The sequence below is a fragment of the Ictidomys tridecemlineatus genome, chromosome 1, assembly GCF_052094955.1.
Source record: "Ictidomys tridecemlineatus isolate mIctTri1 chromosome 1, mIctTri1.hap1, whole genome shotgun sequence".
Taxonomy (NCBI): domain Eukaryota; kingdom Metazoa; phylum Chordata; class Mammalia; order Rodentia; family Sciuridae; genus Ictidomys; species Ictidomys tridecemlineatus.
Genome location: NC_135477.1, coordinates 155,432,429 through 155,455,256, shown reverse-complemented (window position 1 = coordinate 155,455,256; position 22,828 = coordinate 155,432,429). Strand labels below are relative to the sequence as shown.

Sequence of the window (22,828 nt, the reverse complement as noted above, 5' to 3'; positions counted from 1 at the left end):
TCAGTGGTGAAGTGCTTGCCTAGCATGCATGAGGCACTGGGTTCGATTCTCAGCACCACATACAAATAAATAAAAGAAAGGTCCATTAACAACTAAAAATATTTAAAACAAAAAACCTCTCATTCTGCATAATTGGAAAAACATTCCCTTTGAGAACTTTCCCTTTGAGAACATTCCCTTTGAGAACTTACAAAAGTTTCAAGATAGCATTTTTTGGGCATATAAATCTAGGAGAATGTCTTAAGTTTGATGTTACAAAATGCTATCACATTAAAACTATAAGAAGGTATTATATTGCAATGTTATGCCAATAAATTAGAAATTTTAGATAAAATGAGAAAATACCTAGAAAAACATAACTTACCAAAATTTACTAAAGGGCTTACATCTTGTGGATATGGGTAGTATGAGAAGGAGTATGGAATGTGTTTAGTCCTCTTACAGGAGAGTTAAGAAGAGGATGAGGGAAGAAGGGAAAAGAAATCATGAAGGCAAAACCTGAATAAACAGTGAATATTGAAGAGCCTTGCACAGAAGCACTCATCTCGATTTCTTTCTTTTTTTTTAAATTTTTTTTTGTTGTAGTTGGTCACAATACTTTTATTTTTATTTTTTTATTTTTATGTGGTGTTGAGGATCAAACCAGGGCCTTGCACAAGCTAGGCGAGTGCTGTACTGCTGAGCCACAATCCCAGCCCCCACTCATCTCAATTGCTATTAGTGAATTTGTCTAAGATGAAAACCTAAAATGTAATTTTATGTAGTTCATATGTGGAGCTTCTGAGTGGTAAAATGGTACTAAATACTAGCTGTATGATTCAAGGAAACTTTTCCTCATGGGATTAAAAAACATCTGGGGAACACCTGAGGATGAGTTAGCTGAGGCTAGAAAATGGAGACCTGAAGTCTGCATAAGGACGTTAAGAATTTGGAGACAGCTGCCCCCAGAGAAGTTCCTGGGAGGACTCTCCATGGCTCTACTTGCCTCAGCTCAGGGACTTAGTCCAGAGACGTGTTGAAGAAAATAGAACATTTTAAATTCAATTTATCTTCCCACTGAGACACTGTTCCCATTTATACCTCACAGTTCTCAGGCCACGAATAGTATTGGTTTTGCCCAGGTAGCAGTTAGTATTAAATCCATGAAGAAAGTCAACCAAGTATAGTCAGCACTTAACCACTGAGCCACATCCCAGCCCTTTTTAATTTTTCTTTTGAGACAAGTTTGTTTAAAGCCTCACTAAATTGCTGAGGCTGGCTTTGAACTTATGATCTTCCTGCCTCAGTCTCCTGAGTTGTTAGCATTACAGGTGAGCACCACTGCACACAGCTCCTATATCTATCTGTGTATTTCTATATCTGTCTGTGTAATTGGTGCGTTATAGTTGTAAAGAATGGTAGGATTTGTTGTTACATATTCATACATGCACACAAACTTTTCTTTCTATGCTTGTATGTCCTCAACCATCTTTTGTCAAGATAATGGAAACAAACTGTTGTAATGAGGTTAAAAAGTTAGTATTATTAGAACCCTAAGAAGAATGCCTGCAGTGAGAATTATTTGTTATAAGGATGAATCAGTAAGTCTGGCTGTATAATGGCTCCTGTCCAAGGACATCTAGACATTCAGACAATAGAAGACAATTCCTATCTGAAAGTTAAGAAAACCCTTCCAAAAAATCACTCCATATGCGCATACACTTTGAGAAGAGATGTGAGAAAAAAAATTTTTAATATAGTTTCTCAGTGGTATTTTGCTTCTAAGCAAGCAATCTGTTGTTTTTAAGCAAACATGCTTTGTTTCTGTCAAGGGTCAGGGAAAAGAGTCTCCCACTTGAGTCCAGGAATGAAGAGTGCTGGGTGAGGTGAAAGCTGCTACATATATGCTTGCTTCTCTGGCGTAGGCAGCCTTGCCCACTTATGCTGAACACATTTCACTTCTCCCCCGTGTTTTCTTAGAAATCCCCAAATATTCTGGAGCTTACTCAGAAGTGTTGGCAAGAGCCAGGCTTATCCATGGATCATCTTAACCATGGATATTTTTTTTTTTTGAGTGTTCTTTAGGATCTAAAAGGAAGAGGCCCTGGGATGGTAGGCAAAGTTTCTTTGGTCTTGAATGTAAACCTTAAGGGAAATATTCCAGTCAATGAAATATTTATGAATTGTTTTCCTGTCCTGTCTATAATTTTTCTGTATGTAAAATTAGAAAATGACTGATGCATAAGTTACTTTAATAATCTGGTTTCTTTTCAGATTGTATAAATCTCTCATATTTTACATAAAGTTATTTAAAGGTTAATGAAAAAGAACCCTGTATTTTAATTTTAAAAACTTTGTACAAACATTATTGTTAAATTGACTTAATGATTTGTCTTTTTTTTTTTAAGTTAAAGGAGATAATGAAGACAAGAGCATGAAAACAGGAAACAACACAGTAGAGAAGATCAGCAAAGTCAGGTTGGTATTTTGGAAAGAGGGAAAACCTTTGGTATGAGTGAACAAGAAAAACCAGGAAACCACAAATAATTAAAGAGAAAAATGAAAACTTGGAAAGCACAGCCAATATACTATGAGTTATTTAGAAGTATATTTTTACTGTTCCAAACATATGGGGACTTCCTAAGTTAGATTTTAGTTATTTCATTGTATTTGGAAAACATACTCCATGTGGGTTTGGGGTTGTGGCTCAGTGGTAGAGTGCTTGCCTAGCATGCAAGAGGCACTGGGTTCCATCCTCAGCACCACATAAATGTAAAATAAAGATATTATGTCCACCTAAAACTAAAGAATAAATATTTAAAAAACCCCACTCCATGTGATTGCAATCAAAATTTGTCAAGATTTGCTTTATGGCCTAGCATGTTTGACCTTAGTGAAAAGGTTCCTGGGCACTTGAAAAGTACATGTGTTTTGCAAATGCTAGGTGCAGTTATCTATATAAAGGCATTAGATTGAGTTTGTAATGGATTAGTCATATCTTCTCTGCTCTTGATGAATTTTTGTCTGCTTATTTATCAATTAATGAGATAATTGTTGAGGTACTTTCTTCTTAGAATTCTGTGAATTTAGATTTATTGAGACCACACAGATAATAGAATTGTTATATCTTCCTGAATTTCAATTTTATCTTTATGAAGCAAAGCTCTATCTCTAGTATAATGCCTTTTGCTTACTTAGTCTCTTTTTTCCTAGTATTAATAACACTGTCTTCTTTTTGATCACTCTTACATGGCTTATCTCTTTCCATTCTTTTACTTTCAACCTTTGTGTACCCTTATTTTTAGATGTGCCTCTTAGAAATAGCATATAGTTGTTGTTGTTTTAATTTAATCTAATAACTTATTTTAATAAGAGGATTTGTATTTTAATATATAATTAATGATGGCTTTGGGTTTAAATCTTATTAATTCCTTTTTACCTACTTTCTTTTTTCAGATTAGATTAAAATTACTATTGATCAGCACAAATCATGGAGCTCCTAGTTTCTAGCATCTTTATCAGGAGGCTTCTTCCTCTAAAAACAGTGACTAAAGCATATTACAACAGAAATGCTACAACAGCAATACTATGATGAAGACTTTTCTTTCTTTGTGTGGTCTTATTACTCCATCTTCCCTCCGCTCCCCCCCCAGAAAAAAAGTTTTTTGACTATTAATGTGAAAAAAGTGACACCATTACCAAGTTCTACTCTCACCTCTACCCACATCTGGAAGCTGTTATGATTGGGGCATGGTTTGAGTGTGCCCCCCAAAGATTCCATGTCCTAGAAGTTCAATGATGGTGTTGGGATGGTGGAATCTTTAAGAGGTAGAGACTAGTGCAAGGCAATTAGATTACTCTTGGGAGGAGTTAATGCTGGTCTCCTGAAGTGATTTAGTTCTCAAGAGAGCAGGTTGTAATAAGGTGAGCAACCCCCACCCCACCCCCATGTGCTTGACTCCTTCTACATATGACTTTCCATTTCTCTGCTATGTTTTGATGCAGTAGAGGCCTGTCACCAGTACATTGGCTCAATGCTATTTGGACCTTCTAGCCACCAAAATTATAAATCAAATAAATCTCTTTGTTTTATAAGATATCAGCCTCAAGCATTTTGTTATAGCAATAGGAAAGAGACTAATACATGGACTGACTGACATTTAGTAGAGCTTTGAAGGGCATCTTCAGGAACTTACTCATCCCCCAGCTCTTCAACTCTCTCTGAAGTTGACTGCCTCATATCAATGCATTTAAGCCCTTGAGCTCACTACTCCCTTGGCTAAGACCTCTCTCCATTGTGCCTAACCAGTTAGTATAGGGGACAATGGACAAAGGCTATGTCTAGAACTTCTTCACAGAATATGGCCTTGATGACTCAGTTTCTCCATGCGACTTACCATGGGGCCTTGGGGATTCTCAGCTCACTTTTCTTGATTTCCTGACACCTTTCTTCTAGTCAAACCCACAACTGTAGTATTTCAGGTGGGTTGGTGGAAAGGAACCATATACCCATTGCAAATTTAGATTTTCTCATATAACAACAAAATAAAATAAAATAAAAAAGTTCTTCATTATTTAATCAGGAATTAAAAATCTTACAGTAAGTAAGCTGGTGACTGAGGCAGGGAGAATACAAACATATTCAGCACGTCACACTGAAGTTCTTTAATGCTGGGGTCCCTAAGTGGATAGGATCTAACCAGATCTGTAACATTCATTTCTTGTGAGGATACAACCATTTTATTTTATTTATACTGGGATCTAACCCAGGGGCTCTTTACCAATGAGATATATCCCCAGTCCTTTTTATTTTTATTTTGGGACAGGATCTTACTAAATTACTGAGGGTCTCATTAAGTGGATGAGGCTGGCCTCAAACTTGCCATCCTCCTGTCTTGGCCTCCTGAGTCGCTGGAATTAGGCATGCACCACCACTCCCAGCAACACAACTTAAACTCAGGTATTACATAACTGTTCTGGAAGAAATTGAATTAGTAATCTTTGCATTTATATTTCAATATAAATTTGTACAAGGGGCAGGCTCTCATGGTTCCAGAACCACTTCAGCATCACCAGAGCAGTCTGTAAGGGAAGTCAAAGCAGCAGTGTGGCACTGTTCTCAACAGCTCTCTATACCATGCCTCTAAATAGGCACTTTTGCTTCTAAACATATACTTCTGAGTTTTAACAAAGGAAATCTTGCCATTTGTAAAACGAGTACCTTTACATTTATATAATGGTTCACCTTTCTGTGAAAGTACATATACATCTTTTTGCATTCTTTCTAAGAGTTTCCTAATAACTCACTATATAGTTATACCATAATTTATTTAATCAGCCCTCTTACTAGGGGCTTGAATAATGCTTATTGTTATAGGAAGTCAATTGCTGTAATAGCCCCTACTCACAGCCTCTGTAAAGAGTAGCCTGCATGTCCACAACCCATCCCTGTTGTCATCATCCATCCCAGTGGTTCTGGAATGACAAAATGGAAATCTTATCATGGCAGTGTGGCCCTTACTTCAGTTTACAAGTTCATAAAAAGAAACAGGTAGCCAGACATGGTGGCCCATGCCTGTAATCCCAGTGACTGGGGAGGCCAAAACAAGAGGATTGCTAGAGCTAGTTCAAAGCCAGACTCAGCAACTTAGAGACCTGTCTCAAATTTTTAAAAAATTTAAAATGGCTGGCAATGTGGCTCAGTGGATAATTTCACCTGTGTTCAAGCCCTGGAAAGAAAGAAAAAGGAAGGAAGGAAGGAGGGAAGGAAGGAAGGAGGAAGAAAGGGAGAGAGGAGAAAAGGAAGGAAGGAAGGAAGGAAGGAAGAAAGGAAGGAAGGAAGGAAGGAAGGAAGGAAGGAAGGAAGGAAGGAAGGAAGGAAGGAAGGAAGGAAGGAAGGAAGGAAGGGAAAAGTTTATCACATAGGCTGCTGGGTTCTATTATTATTTCAAGTTTTGAGATGGAAAATGGGTCTTCCTTTACTTATTTCTTTGCAGCTATTTCTCTATTTATAGTTCAATTGTGTCTGCCCCAAAGATATGTTTAAGTGAACTAATTTGGAAATAGCATCTTTGCAGTTGTATTCAAGTTAAGATGAGGTCACACTGGCTTAGAGTAGGCCTCAAAACCAATTACTGTGTCATCAGGAGAGAGATTTAGAGACATGCAAGGGAAAACTCCATGTAAAGACTAAAGTAGAGAAACAAGTTGTGCTGCCACAGGCAAAGAATGATAAGGATTGCTGGGAACCAGGCAAGCCAGGAAAGGTAAGGAAGCATTCTTCTAGAACCACCACAGGGAATTGGTCCTGCTGACACCATAATTTCACACTTATATCACCAGATCTACGAGAGGATAAACTTTCTATGGTTTAGTTTACTCAGTTAGTGGTACTTTGTTATAAAAGCCCACAGGGAAACTAGTTCAACCTACACTAGCTGAACAACCTTAAATTTTCTTCATTCAGTGTTTCAAGTGTGGTTTTATATTGCATTTGAAATTTGGATCAGAACATCAATTTTATAATGAAACTATTATTGATAAATTATTGTATGCTCATCTGAAACTGATAAATATTTGTATCTGAAATGCACATTTGAAAATAATTATTTTTTGAACTGCTAATGATAAATGTTAGGTTTTTGTGAGCCATACTTTATATATAGTAGCTCATTTATACCTCACAACATCACTTTGGATAGAAACTTTCTTATCCATATTTTATGGAAGAGGAGTATTCCCTAAGACCATCCCTCATTTCAATGTCAGGGTCAGACTTGGACCCAGGGCAGTCTGCCTAAAGAACTGAAATTCTTATTGGCATCATCTGTCATCAAGAATACAGGGCATTACCTGCTCTCCACCAAAAAATGCAGTTTGAAGATTATATAGTTTTAGGACTCAGCTGTGTTTGATGGGGTTTAGGATGAATGTCCTTCATGAAGCCTCTGTAAATATTAAGGCACTCTAGGAATAACTGATATACTCCCAAGAAAATCAAAGCCCAGGTACATACAGAGAGCAGGGGGAAATGAGTTTTTAAATATCCTAGAGTGTTATGCCACCATTTTCTCTTTCTGTTCTCTAACTTCTTAAGTTCTGATTTCAAACATGCTGGGCTTAAGCCCAGTTTGAAAGCAATCTTCCCTTCACTCTGTTTCATAATCACACTGGTCCTCTATTTCTCTATGTCCTCCATAGTCAAACTTTATGAAACAGTAGATGACAGCATGGGCTTGAGTTTTTTCCCTCACCTCATTTCCCATGCCACGTTTACAGTCAGAGAAGCCCTGTCTTGGATTTGCTCTCTGATGACCTAAGGTCTCCAGGGTGAGCTCTAAGAACTTCAGGAGAACATCATGGGTTAAGACACTTCCACAGTAGCATAGTTTCAAACAGGTCAAGGCTATGTTCCTAGAATGAGTACTCCAGTACCCTAAGTTCCTACCTGGGAAAACTCAAAGCTGCCAAATGAAAGAACTGTTTGTTCTAGCACCTAAAAAAGGTACTCAGCTAGCACCCAAAGAAGGTGAAGTTAGGGGCCCTGTGTTCCAATCTGTGTAGGAGAATAGAAACCTTGCTTCCATAAATGCAAGCAAGTTACGGAGGTAAGGGCGATCTGGCTGTGACATCTGTCACCCATTGATCACCAGGGTTGATTCGGCTGATCTGGCTAGCTAGGCTTTTGTCCCCTTCCTCCTCACTGTTCCATGTGCATCCCTCCTGAAGCTATGCGCTTAGACGAAGAAGATGACCTTCTCCCATAGAGGAGGACTGTTCTTTGGTCAAAAGTAGCTGTGCTCCCTTGCTAGAACCTGCAAACAAGCTCTCAAGGTTCATAAATGCCAGTTAGCAAACCCAGATGACCTAATCACATTGGCCAACCCCATTCACTTTTTGTACATTTCCACTTTCCTAATTTTGCTAAACACCACCTCCCCCATTTCTCCCTCCCACTTCATAATTCTCCCCTTAAAATGCCCAGTTACCTCTCCATATAAATCAGCATTGAGTTCCCTTTGTAACTGTTACTGAATAAAATCTGTTTATGCCACTCTAACCAGTGGCTCTACTTTATCTTTGACAGAAGGTAGCATTCCATCACCACCTACTCCCTCTACATCAATTAGAATGAAGATTGTCTGCTTTGATACCCTAAATGATGGTGGCTTAAACAAGGTGAAAGTCTAGACCAGAGACTCAGGGCTGACCTGATGTTTCTGTGACCATAAGATCACAGGCTCCCATCATTTTGTTACCCATTCTTCTTCCTTTTAGTAGTCTAAGAAAGATGTCCAGATCCTGTCATCTGGTCTGTATTCCAGTCAGCAAGATTCCTGAAGTAGCATATTTTGCTTGAATCACATATCAGCAGCCCCAACCTGACTTCAGGGAAGCCCTGGAATCAGGTAAGGAGAGTCAAACACTATTCTTGGGTTAAAGGGAAACCTGAATACCAGAACATCTAGCATCCACACCCCCTAATTAGTACTTTAGAAGGCTTTGGCCAGTGTGAAGGAGAACTTTGGTGGTTCTGGTGGAGAGTAAAGATCTAACACATCCATTATGAAGATATTTCATGGGGACAATGTCTGCACTTGAAACAAGATAGAATTTTTCAACTTTGGGATTCTTAATTTTTTTTTCTCCAAGACCAAGAACTGTTTGGTATGCATGTGGAAGAGGAACTTGGGGTGGGGTGGGAAAGCCAGTGAGCTATCTGGCCAGCAGATTCAGTTACAGCTCAGAGATATAACAAATGCTTTTGGCTAAGTCATCTCACTCTCTCTTTATACCTTGAAAAGCAAATTCTGTGAAATGGTCTTCAAACGTTTTTTTAAGCAGAGGAACTTATTTTTCAGATAAAATTTTTCATAGACCCCCCACATAGATGAAAGTGGAGCTTTCATATAGATGAAAGTGGAGTGAGGAATTGAAGTATTGACCATTGGTCCGCACAGACTTTCCTGAGTGACTTGAATGACTTCCAAAGCATTAGGTATTGCAAAGACTACTAACTACTCCAAGGCATCCAGTCGCTCCTCCTTCCATTAAGTAACTGCATCTCTTCCACCAGAGTTATGGCAAGAGGCATGCTCAATTTCCCATTGATCTTCTGTCCAGTGGGATATAAGCAGAAGTGAAAGGAGCTACTTTCTGATGGCTTCCTTAAAAAGAAAGCTTAGCCTTCTGCTTGCTCTGCCCCTTCCTCCTGGCTGGGAAAGGAGACAAGTGGAGCAGCATCTTGGGTCCACAGGTGGATACCATGTATCTATGATGGCAAAGCCAACCTTGGTGCTCAGATGACCTCATGAAACAGTGCAACACCCACCCCCTCCTCTTGCACTTGCCCACCTCTGAAGAATTACCTGAAAAAGAAAAAGTTGGAGGCCTGTCTTATTGAAAACAGTGAATTTAGGGTTTTTTGTATAATAGCTTAGCCAATTGTCTAACAGGAAAACCAAGGTTGAACAAAAGAATTTCTACATTACCTACTCTAGGCCAACATTTGACTTTGGAAAACAATTTCTCTCATTATGTCACCTGTCCTTAATGTGTCTTAGGACACTTTTAAAACTTCTTCAGCTCTAAGAGAAGAGAAATCTGCATCTTTTTTTGGATGAAAGGATCTAAAAAGTTTCTTCTTCTAATCAATCATATATGTAGATAGTTCTCACTCACAACCCGCATGGGCCAGAGAATGGGTACCCATTAGAGGGGTGGGCTGGCTATGAAATAAAAACTATGAAAGTAATATATCAGAAATAAAGATAAAAGGCAAAAATATTTTTAAATAGGGGTGTGATGGTTGAGCTGACGGGAAGTGTCTGGCTCTAACAAAGAAGAATCCTGGGCTTGCTTCATTTATAGCCGTACAGAACAAAGGGGATGGTTTCACTGTGGGAAAAGCCTTATCTCAGTGCTTGCTTCTTGATGCAGCAGGTTGTATGGTTCTTAGCAAGTCACTGCTATCTCTGGGCCTGTGCTTGAATGTGAGCAGTAAGCTAGAACAGGGCACCAACTTGAATTGGGCATTCTCGAACCCTCAGTGGATTCTGTCTGGGAGTTCCTAAGACCAGGCTTCCCTGCCTAAAGGCTTGAACGTCCCTCAGGTCACACAAAACTCATGGATAGCTTCCTGCAGATAGTAATTTATAAATTGATATAGGAACACAGAGCAAATTTGTAGAAAATCAGATTCTGTTCCCTTTTCTCCTTGTACTTCTTCCTGCCAACTGTTTCTTTATTCTTAAATACTCTTCCTCATTCCTGTGCCCCCTACATATTTTTCTCTTGTGTGCCTAAATAAATTATTTCAACATGTGGCATTCCATGGATCATCAATGATGACTTATAGAAAGAGAAGTGACAAAGCACGTGAAAGTACAGCAGACTGCTAGCATTCCAAGCACCAGGAGGTGGTGAGACTGCAGAAGAGCAACTGGCAGGGAATTTTTCTTCCTGTTGAATGCTACCAACCCTCAGAGGAAAGATAAAAAAGATTGAAGGCTGCTTGAAAATAAAAAGCAACTATAAAAAAAATAGAATGAAGTGCTCAATAAGCCTTATTTTTAGATTGAAGGCTTAATAATTGCCATAATTTACAAGTCAGACAAGGCATAGGTGTCTTGCAGATGTGATTTCTAAACTTTACAGAATTGCTCAAGGTTAATATTCCCATCTTACAAATGAGGAAACTGGAGTTCAGAGGAGTAAGAGGCTTTCCCAAGGTCACTCAGGGGATTTGAAACTAGCATTGTTTTTTTCCCCTTCCAAATAGCCCCACCTCCTGCTTTAGATGAGAAAAATGAAGTATTAAAAACTGACTAGCTGGGCATGGTGGCACATGCCTATAACCCCAGCGATTCAGGAGGCTGAGGCAGGCAGGAAGATTGTAACTTCAAGGACAATCATGGCAATTTAGTTAAACTCTGTCTCCAAAAAACAAAACACTGGGGAGATAGCCCAGCAGTAGAGAACCACTGGGTTCAATTTTCAGTACCAAAATCAAACAAACAAAAACAAAAACCAAAACAACAACAACAATAAAAATATGCTCTTGAAGGATGTAATATAATGTTTGATTTTCTTAGTAGTTTTAAACAACAGCATTGTATTATATATCATGAATTTGTGGGTTAGAAATTTTGAGTGGGCATGACGGAGGATTCCTTAGGTGGCATTTGATGTTTCTCAGGGGTATTCAAGTAGTGGGTGGGCAGCTGTGGGGTGGCCAGGTGGACTTCTCTTTGCACCATGGTGGAGATAGCTGGAAGGCTGGGCTTGGCCTGGGCTGAGGAACAGCAAGCCAATGCCTGATAACTCTAGCATGAGGGTCTACAGGGACTTCCATGGAGGCTGCTTTTCTGAGTGAGCATTCTAGGAAAACCAGACAAGAGTCACCAGTCTTTGCATAACATAGCCTTAAAAATTCCAGAACATCCCTTTCTGTCATATTCTTTTCATGAAGGGAAACAAAGTCTAGCCAAGAATCACACATTAATTTTATGTGTCAGGTTGGTAGAGCCACAGTGCCCAGGTTTTTTGTTTTGTTTTTTTAAATAACTTTCTGAAACCCTCACATTAGGAGACTGCCTATTTTTTTAAGACAGAGAGAGAGAGAGACAGAGAGAGAGAGACAGAGAGAGAGAGAGAGAGAGAGAGAGAGAGAGAGAGAGAGAGAATTTTAATATTATTATATTTAATATTTATTTTTTAGTTTTTGGCTGACACAACATCTTTGTTTGTATGTGGTGCTGAGAGTCCAACCTGGGCCGCATGCATGCCAGGCAAGTGCACTACCGCTTGAGCCACATCCCCAGCCCGGTGCCCAGGTATTTGACCAAACATTATCTAGAGGTTTCTGGAAGTTATTTAAAATTTAAATTGGTGGGATTTTTTTGTGTGTGTGGTATTAGGGAGCAAACCCAGGACCTAGCAAGCCCCCTACCCACTGAGTTATACCCCACAGCCATTTTTTAATTTTGAGACAGGGTCTCTTTAAATTACTCAGGCTGGCCTGCAACTTAGATCCTCTTAACTGAGCCTCCCAAGTATTTGGCGTGCACCATTATGCCTGGCAATTTGGTAGGATTTGAGTAAAGTAAACTACCCTCTCTGATGTGGTGGACCTCATCTAATTAGTTGAAGGCCTGAATAGACCCAAAAGACTGACTTTGTCCAAGGAAGGAACAGTTCTGCCAGCAGATGTCTTGGAACTTGAACTACCACATTGAGTCTTCTTTGGTCTTTAGTCTGCTGGTCCACCTTCTTTGGGACTTACTAGCCTCCATAATAGTGTGGTTCAATTTTTAAAAATCTCTTTGTATCTATACACATGTCCTACTGGTTCTGTTTCTCTGGCAAACCCAAACTAATACAGAGGAGAAGGCATTATAAAATAGGATAAAAAATGTTATTAGAGGTGAACACTGATATTTTGCAATCTAAAACAGCCAGAGAGAAAGTGATATTAGTTAATTCACTGTTCTATGCTGCTCTGAACTGCTTTACTGAAACAGTAGTTGCTTCATAAATAGCACAGCTATATAAATACTTAAATGAGCCAAAGTAAGAGCTGTGTCTCCCAGTGTGTAATCATGCATTTGTGGAAGGGTTACTGTTCCTGAGTTTCTAGGAGGACTGCTTTTCCAAATCTCCTTTGCAGTTAAGGGTGATCATGTCACTGAATTCTGGCCCAAAAGTGGGTGGGTAGAAATGATGAAAGCTACTTCCTGGATTGGCCCTTACAATCACCTGAATCTTTTTGTTCTCTCTCCCACAGTTCCAGTGACCTAGGAGGTTCACATTAAAAATGAGTTGAATAAAAGATGAAAGAGAGTTAGCAGCACCAAATTAGACTTTGCATGAGAACGAAAGATTTTTGAGTGCAGAGAGTCACTGAGAATGGAGACTTATTGGTTACCTACTCTTGACTATTCTATCTCGATAAAATATGCAATTAGTCTCTATTGTTTAGAAGAGGCTAGTTTGTTATAATGAAGAAAGTCAACTATACAATGGCTTATAGAGTGCCCAATGGATTATTGTACAAGTTGTTCCAGTGTAATTATTTTCACAAGTGTCTCAGATGATAAATTACATGAGTGCTTACTAAAAGAAAAAAGAACTTTATTTCTCTTTTGTTTCACAGTCCAAGGTAAGCATCCTTTCCTGGCACCTCTCCTCTCAATTCTTTTTAGTAATTGGTGCACTTCAATGTCTTGTTGTCATTCAGATAGTTAAGCTGGGCTGCTGCCATGCAAACTTATCATCAAAGATTTTTTTATTCTTCTGATTGTGGTTCTAGACCAAGCACAAAGAGACCAAGGATCCACTTTTTTCTTTTAATTTCTTATTTTGAGATAATATAGGTTCACAAGCAGTTATAAGAATACAAAGATCCTTTGTACCCTTTACTTACTTTCCCTCAGTAATATCTTAGAAACCATAGTACAGCATCACAACTAGAATATTGATATTTGTGCAAACTAAAGATCTTGTACATACTTCCTTTTTACTTGCATTCTCTGTGTGTTTGTGTATTTAGTTTTACACAATTTTATCGCATGTAGTTTTGCATAACCACTACCACATTTCAGATACAGAACAGCCAAGTTTGGTTTTGCTCACTGTCATTTCTCCAAGGCTTGGCACAATGCCTGGTACAAAGAAGACACTCAGTAAATACTTGTTGAATGAATGAATGAATGAATGGTGTACCAGCTATGGTTCTAAGGTACCATAACCATGAAGCAAGAAACCAATAGTGTAAGTGTGGCCACGTGTAACAGTTCAGATGTAGGACCAGCAGGACAGCTGTGCCAGGTGACTGCTGCTGTCTCATGATTTCCCAAGCTGGTAGGCAGGAGGACCTTGCAGGGCCAGTCCAACAGGGTTAAGGCCTGAAGTTTGTACATATCACATCTTCTCATATCCTATTGGCCAGAACTTAGTTGCAAGTACACACCAAGCTGCAAGGGAGGTTAAGGTAGATTGTATTATTTTCCTGCAATTCTCCCTCCATTCTCCTCTTTTGGCACTTCTTCAAGGTGAAGAATACTTCCTCACCCTATTGGTTTTGGGTTTTGGCCAGTGAAATGTGGACAGCAGTGATAGTATGCCAGCTGTGAGGTGACCCTTAAGAGGCCTGTGTTTCTGCTTGCCCTGCCCCACTGACACCACTGCCACCCTCCATGATAAGGGCCTTCACTAAGTTCAGAGCATGAGAGATAAATGGCACAGCCCTAAATTGGTTCAGAGCCTGAAGGAGAGCAATTTTGGTATTTGCTTGCTATGAGCTCAGTCTTAACTGAGGAGTTAGTTTTGCTGTTAAAGAAAGAAGGAATGAACATTTTTGGACTCAAAACATTTTGTAGGTATGAGAGTAGCCCTTTCACCTGCAGGGGACCCTTTAGAAGTTCAGAGCACAGCCTCACCAGCTGAGATGCATGACAATAACATAAAAAGTACACTCTTCTAGGACTCTCTCATGAGTGTGGGGATGGAGATGGCTTGGCTGTCCTGAGGTCAGCCAGGAGACTGAGAGCAGACCAGGAGCACCTATGCCTGGAGGCCATGAGAATGAAGGGCAGGCTGAGAGTGGGAAGAACCATGGTAGTGGAAAGCTGGCTCAAAACAAAACAACAAAAAAAAACAAAACAAAAACAAAAAACAAAAAAACCTAACCCTGGTACATTAACAAAACATGTTGGGGAAGTTTTTCCAGTGAGTGAAGAGGTGGTGCTAATAATAGAAGCTTGAAATAGCTATACACTTTAGTATATTAAATTGTTAATCCATGTTTGTTGCCAATATAGCTATAGAGATTGATGCTTTCCCAATTTGGGAAATGCATGCAAAAGATAATCAAAGCTTCTACCAGATCTATCAAAATTTACCTCTAGAAAATAATTTCTCCACAGTACATTGGTGTCTCAGTATTTTGGCACTCACTGTCTGTGGGTTGAATACAGCTTTTTAAAGAAACTAGCTCTCTACCTGCTGATGATTCTGCCAACAAGAATTTGGGTGTGAAGAAATGACATCATATTTTTCCTACCTGGAAGATTGCTAGAGACATGCAAAATGTAAAAAGCTTGAGAGCACAGCAATTTGGGTGTGAATATACAATTACAGTGGATGAGATAGTCCCTGATAAAGTAGTGGCTGCTTACACCAAAGTAGTTGAGGAAAATAAGAGTTTAACATCTTTCTTCAAATATGAATACATTCTAAATTTTACTTGATTTTCTTGGTATTTATCTTTCTATTTAAAAATAATTTTCTGTAGTTGTACATGGACAGAATGCCTTTAATTCATTTGTTTATTTTTATGTGGTGCTGAGGATCGAACCCAGTGTCTCACACCTAGGCAAGCTCTCTGTCACTAAGCTACAGCCCCAGCCCATATCTTTCTATTTTTTATTATGAAAAATTTTGAACACTTAACAATGTCAAGAGAATAGAACCACAAATGCCTTCCACTTAGAGTCAATGGTGGTTAATGTTTTACCATATCCTCTCTCCTCTCTCTCTTCACAAACATGTGGCACATACCATTTTGAAAAATAAATTGTCAATATGAAACCATGATCCCTAGATGCTTTAGTACAAATCTCCTCAGAAGAGACAATCTCCTATATGATCACCATACCCCCATCATACTTAAGAAATTTAACAATAATCCTATAATCACAACTGATATCCAAGTGGTATTTAAAATTTTCTAATAGTCCTCTAAAAAATTTATGTGCAATTTCCTACATGATTTGATCAAGGTTCATGAGTTCCATCTGGAGGCTAATCTGAAAAAGCTATCCCATTTTTACTTCTATGTGGTTTTAATTTAGGACATTAACTTTTCAAGAATCTGGGCCAACTTACTGAAAGTTGCACATTCTTGGTTTGTCTGATCATTGCCTGATGTTGTCTTTTAACTTCTAGGTTTAAGCCTGTATTTGCCTTAAAATGAAGTCCAGGTTGGAGCTTCTTCATGAGGTTTGGGGTGAACATTTGTTTGTTAGAATATTACATGGCCATCACATGAGAAGTCTCATATATTTGTTTTTTCCACAAGTAATGCTAAGGGTGACGACTTGGTTGAGAAAGTAACTGCCACGTCTCCATGGGAAAGCACCTTTGCCAGGAAACAGAGACTGAGGTGGAGTTTACATGATAATGCTTCATGGGTGGTATAATCCTGTGTAAGCAAGAAAGGGGAAAAAGAGGAATTGAGGCAGAAAAGAAGGGGGAAATGAGAAATGATCCATTGCCAAGTTGGCCATTGTTTCATAAACAGCATGGCTAGTCACTGGTCATGTGAGACCTCTTTGGAGGTAACTGAGTAGACCATTTCATCTTAGAAAATCTTTCCATGGAGCAGTGGTCACAGGATATTAATGTACCTATTGCTTCTGGGTTGTTACTAGGTGCCTCTGAGCAGCACTGGGAAAGTCATGGTGTTTATGGCTTCTGTTGTGTTGGACTGAACATAGCAGCTGCTGCAGTTTCCATTATGGCAGATAAAATAACAATTTTGCCAAAGGCAGAGTGCCTATCATGGTGGGAATAAGGTGACATTGCTTTTACTCTGGAATCAGGGCAAGTGGGTTCTAAGGGACAGGGAGAGCAAAATGGAAGTAAGGAGTGGGTATAAATTTGATTCAGTACAAAACATTTTTGTCTTTGAAATTACTAAATGATCTGTGAGGTGTACTTTGCCCCTGTAGGAATAACCTGTTGCCTAGCTACTTTTCATTTGATGGTTTTAACACATTGATTATTCTTACTTTGTAACAGTTATTACATTTGGAGATACAAGATATGAGGGCCAATTATGTTTATCACCACTGGGGTGTGTCATCATTGCTTGCAGGCTCTTTAAAGAACACAACTAAATTATATATTTTATTCATACACACATATACATATATATAATTTATATGATGAATTAGCATAAGTTCATATTGCTATTAAATTTAACTAATAGTGTTTTTAAAATTCGTTTTTATAACATTTTCTTTTTATACTGAAAATGTCCTGGTTCCCAACAGCATTATGTATAATCAGAGCATATTCAAGCTACCCCAAATAACTTTTTCTTTCATTGTTGGTTCAGTAATACATTTTATCTTATTTATTTATTTTTTTGTATAGTGCTAGAGATGGAAATCCAGAACCTTACTCATGCTAGGCAATGCTATATATTGAACTGTGTCCCTACTCTGCATGGCTCCAGTGAACAATTTTATATAGAGTTGGGATGAAGTTTGTTTCTTCAAAGGTCCAATTTTAGAGCATTTTACTTTATAATTTACTTTTATTTCTGAATATATAAGATACATGGTTCAAAATCAACACTATAATAAAGCTCAATCAAAGAAACATTGCTCCCATGAATGCCCCTTCAGTCTATCTATAAGGGTAGGTAAAAATTTTCATTAGTTTCTAGTTTCCCCTTTCTTGTATTTCTTTTTGCAAAAATGAGAATATATATATATATATATATATATATATATATATATATATACACATATACATACATATACATTTAGTTTCTCCTTTCTTTCATAAAATGTGGCATGTCTACTCTGTTGTCTTGCTTTTTTCTCCTCATAAAATATTTCAAAGAACCATTGAATATTAGTTCACCAATACCTTAAATGCTAAAATTCATTAATGTGTGTGTGTGTGTGTGTGTGTGTGTGTAGAGTGTGTGTAAAATGTATGTCACAGTAGACTATGCAAAGACAGAGTTAAAAAAAAACTCAGTGGCTTTACAGATAAAGGTTGTTTTGCTCACATAAAGCCCTTTATGGATCAGGCAACCCTCCTTTGTCTTGTAGCTTCATTCCATAGAATAGGTGTCCTCTGTAGCAGCCTATTAGGCAAAATCCACTTACATGAACCCAGACTAAAAAGGGAAGTTGGAAATTTGATCTCCTGTTCATAAAGAAAAAACTGAAAAATGTAATTTGGTGAGTAGTAGCATTGTCTCTGATACTAGGCTTTACATTAATTATATCAAACTCCACAACAGCTCTGTAAATAAGTTAGCTACTTTCATTATTCCAATTTTATAGCTAAGAACATATATGTCTTTCAAAGTCATGTGTGTTCCTGTGTGTCAGGAGTCATATCATATCCAGAGGTATCTGCTTCTAAAGCCTGCATTTGTTTCAAATTCTATGGCCACATGGTATTGCCTACCAACAAAGCATGGCAAATCTACTTCATCCATCCATAAATGTAAGATCTCCAACATTGGAGATTAGAGAAATTTATACAAAAAATAAATGTTGAGACTTAAGATTCATATTATGCTGTGTTTCCTAAACATAAAAAAGAAAAATATAAAATTTAAATAAGTGATCATGATGTAGTTCAAGAGTAGAGTGCTTACTAGATTGTGAGCCCCTGGTTTCATCCTCAGTACCGCCAAAATAAATAGATAAACAAAGCACTAGTTGGATGTGGTGGTACACACTTGTAATACTATTTTTTTGGAGACTGAGGCAGGTGAATTTGAAGTTCAAGACCAGCCTGAGCAACTTAGTGAGACCCTGTCTCAAAATCAAAATGATACATAACTGGAAACTCTGATTTAAATGAGACATTTAACAGTTTTCAAAAATAATGCCCTGCAAGTCTCAACATCACAGTAACAACTTCAAACATTTTGGACTGATTATCTAGTTTATAAATATTGGTAACCAGTGTATAGAGCCACACACAGACACTCTGATCTCCTAACATAACCCATCTCCCCACCTATCCTACTCTATGCTCCTGTACCCAAAATGCTAGCATTATCTAGGTTGATGACCTATACGTTGCAAGCAACTGTTGAAAACTCCTGAGCTACTGCTTATTACTTTAGATTGCAAATCACAACAACATGTAGAGATTTTTATTTATTTTCTCTTTGTTCCACAGCTCCTATAGGAAAAAGAGACTCAGTGCTTGGAGAAGGCACTGTCATTGGGAAATAGTGACCAAACTCCAGAGTCTGCTGAGAAATGATGAGGCCCCAGCATTTAAGTGCCATCTTAAAAATGTTGAGATTCAACTTAGCATGCTGTCCTGTCACTGGAATTCCTAGACTTAGCAAAACAAAAACAAAAATCAGGATGCCCAATTAAATTTTAGTTTCAAATAAACCATGAAATAATTTTTAGTATGTTTCATAAAATAACAATTGCTTTTTATCTGAAGTTCAAATTTAAATGAATGTCCTGTATGTTATCTGACAACCCTCTGGGTGGCACAATCTGACCATTTACTTTGAGGGTCTAAACCTAACTGTGGGCACTACTGCTGGGAAGAAGAGGATGTCTGACATAGTCTCCTTTTGCTCTCATTGTTATTGCTGGTTACACACCCTTCATGGTTGGGCAGGGTTTCCTCATACAGCTGGTACCCTTTGAAACAGAATATTGGGTTGATAAGGTGGCCCAAACCCTGCCCCTCCTGTGTCCACTTGACCTTTGAGTTCTCCTAGAACCTTGGCATGCCAACCTTTGGGATACAGACTGTTTCACTGTCATCTTTTACTCAGAGGCTAAAACCCTATTCTGCTGAACAAACCCCAGACTCTCCTGCAGGTTCCTACTCCTACCAGTAATCCTTACTGTGAGGGAGGGCACCTCACAGGCAGGACAGAGAATCACTTCATTTCCCATTCCACTTCTTTAGAACCTATAGCACTAACCTTCCTTCTGCTTCCTCCTTCTTCCAATTGTATACATCCAAAAGACCTTTGTCATTCAGCAAATACTAATTAAGTATATCCCTATTAAGCAAAAGCATCATTGTGGTTCAGGCTCACAAATCCAGTTGTTTAATGGGCATGATTCTCAAAAACATCTCAACTTCATTTCAACATTCCCCACAGAATTCACCATTCCATTCTCCCAACCCTTCTTATACTTGGTTAATTCTATGCTCTTTCTTCCATTATTACCATGTGGTAAATTATGGAGGTTAATGCAAGGAGTGCCCAGTCATGGCTTTCTCAAGGAAGATTTCTGATCCCCAGGCTAGGTCAGGATCTTTCAGGGTAATTCTAGAAGTTTACGATTCTACATTACTTATGTATTCATGAGAGGTAGTAGTGATCCTAGATGCAATGGTTTGGAGCAGATCTTGAATGTGAGCCTTGGTTCTACTATTTACTTGCTATGCAACTTTGAACAAGTTATATGTATTTGTGATTCAGCTTCCTCATTATCAATTGTAGTATCTAAATTATAAGGTCGTTGAAGAAATCAAATGAATTACTGTATATAAACCTATTGGGATTTTCTAAATGGCTGAGAACTAGATTACATGTCACATGAATTTAATTTGGAAGGGCACTTGAAGAATTTTGACTGAGCGTAAAGAAGGTAGTTCTCCAGCGAGAAATCAGGGTAAGATTACAAAAATAAAGTGAAAATGATGTGAAGGAGGTTAAAAAGCAATTGTCCCCTTCATTTTGGCAGCAGGATAGATGTTGGCACCATTCACACAGAACTCAGGAAGAAAGGTTTTTGATGAATTTGTTTTCAAATATGCTGCATTTGAGAAAGTTGCCTGAAGAGGTTCCTGTGAGTCTGAATCTCAGGGAAAATCATCTTGGCTGGAGATAGAGATATGGGATCTTCAGCATATTGGTTGTAGCTGAAGTCATGACAAGGGTAAAATTGTGGATGGTCAATTAATAGACTAGGATGAAAACTAGAGTTCTGGAATATTCAAGTATGCAAGTTAGAAAACCTGGTAAAGATAGAACAGTCAAAATGATAGGACAGGAATATTATCTAGCCTTAAGAAGAAAACAAATTATGATATATATATATATATATATCATATATATATATAATATATATATATATATATATATATATATTACAATGTGGATGAATTTTGAGGACATTATGCCAAGGAAATAAACTAGCAAACCAAAAGATGAAAACAGCATGAGGACCCTAGGGTAGAGAGTTTAAAGAATGATGGCTGCCAGTGGCTGGAGACAAAGAGAAATGGGGAGTTATTGTTTAATGGGCCTCATTTCATTTTGGGAGGATGAAGAATTCTGGAAATTGGTTGCATAACAATCTGAATGTACTTGTCACTACTTAACTGTACACCTAAAAATGGTCAAGGTGGTAAATTTTATGTCTTGTGTATTTTACAACAAACATGTTTTTAAAATAATGGGAGAAAACTAGGAGCAATTAATGTCATGAAGTTAAACTAATAGAGAGATTTTAGAGCATAGTGATCTTCAGTGTCCAATGAAGTAGAAAAACCCTGGAAGTTAATAAGCATTGAGATTGGGCACCTACTAAAAACTAGATATTATTATCTCAAGACCCTGAGTCCCTGAGCAGTTCAAGAATACTGACAACTTGATTTATCTTGATTTATCAATTAAAGAAAAGAAGGGCCTATATTGGCTTTGTTTCTTACCATTATGGTTGGATCCAGGTCCTAGAAATGCAACTCCAAGTGACAGTATGCCACCCCTGATGCAGCATAAAGGCAGCAGGAGACCTTGGGCTACTTCTAAGTCTATGGATTAGTGTCTGAAAGCCACATACTTTTGTCATATTCAGGCAATATGTGATTTACCTCATACAAACATGAGGTTAGATTTGAGACAAATCAGGGCTGAATGTTTTGTAAGTATTTGACATTCCCAACAGCTGTGTGAAATAGTTCCTCTTTTGAAAATCTTCATTTTATAGATGAGGAAATGGAGGTTTGGGTCTTATGGCATGTCAGTGGTGAAATAAAGACCAGAACTCATGTCTTTGAGTCCAGCTTGATGAGAGAGACTCTACCAGAGAACACCAGACAATTTAGGTGATTTGAGTCTCCCCTTGACCATAACTTTCTGAACTACTCTTCACCCTCTCCCTTCATCCTGGCTAGAGAGATAAATCAAGGAGAGGTTCAAAATGTCTCTTCCCTAAACTGTATCGTCTGGCAAATTGAACCAAGGATGAAAAATTAAGAAGCATGTAGATACTTAGAATGTCTCCTTTATTGCCAGTCCCCTACTGGTCCACACACCCCTGGCCCCCACGCCAAAAAGATCCCTGTACTCTTTAATTACCTTAAGTTTTTCCCAAAGAAAAATTTTGACTTTCTGTCAAAGCATATTTGTGTGTTATAGTGTGGCCAAGTTAGTTCATGCCCTCAATAATTAGGACCTTTGGGCTGGGGATGTGGCTCAAGCAGTAGTACGCTCGCCTGGCATGCGTGCAGCCTGGGTTCAATCCTCAGCACCACATACAAAGATGTTGTGTCCACCGAAAGCTAAAAAATAAATATTAAAAAATTCTCTCTCGACGAGTGGGGGGAAAGGGAGAAGGGAAATCATATGGAAATGGTAGGAGACCCTCAATGTTACACAAAATTACATAAGAGGTTGTGAGGGGAAAGGGGGAGGGGAAACAAGAGAGAGAATTGAACAACAGCAGATGAGGTAGAGAGGGAAGACGGGAGGGGAGGGGAGGGGGGATAGTAGGGGATAGGAAAGGTAGCAGAATACAACAGTCACTAATATGCCATTATGTAAAAATGTGAATGTGTAACCAATGTGATTTTGCAATTAGTATTTGGGGTAAAAATGGGAGTTCATAACCCACTTGAGTCAAATGTATGAAAGATGATATGTCATGAGCTTTGTAATGTTCTGAACAACCAATAAAAAAATAAAATAAATCATGAGAGACTACCAAAAAAAATTCTCTCTCTCTTAAAAAAAAATAATTAGGACCTTTGAACATGTCTCCTCCCCCATCATAAAATCATTTATTGTTTGAAACTGCTTACAAATGAATTATGTGACATGCTTATG

General features: G+C 38.3%; 2 protein-coding genes across 11 annotated transcripts in view; one reads left to right on the top strand and one right to left on the bottom strand.

Moving 5' to 3' along the window:
* The window catches only part of Zfp62 (ZFP62 zinc finger protein), a 114,567-nt gene that overhangs the window by 19,547 nt on the left and 72,192 nt on the right, over window positions 1–22,828 (top strand). For 4 of the 9 annotated variants that reach the window (XR_013439093.1, XR_013439092.1, XR_013439094.1 and 1 more), the window contains exon 3: window positions 2,388–2,457. Coding sequence is in view for 5 of the 9 variants with exons in the window: in XM_078050340.1 (XP_077906466.1) it covers window positions 2,388–2,457; window positions 18,916–19,081 (236 nt within the window). In the remaining 4 variants the exon portion in view is untranslated. Of the gene's footprint in view, window positions 1–2,387; window positions 2,458–3,435; window positions 4,077–8,256; window positions 10,308–11,698; window positions 16,206–18,915; window positions 19,157–22,828 lie in introns of those variants that run through there. The other 5 variants (XM_078050345.1, XM_078050340.1, XM_078050341.1 and 2 more) reach the window with 5 other exon arrangements.
* The window catches only part of Btnl9 (butyrophilin like 9), a 154,988-nt gene that overhangs the window by 109,244 nt on the left and 22,916 nt on the right, over window positions 1–22,828 (bottom strand). The window lies entirely within an intron of this gene.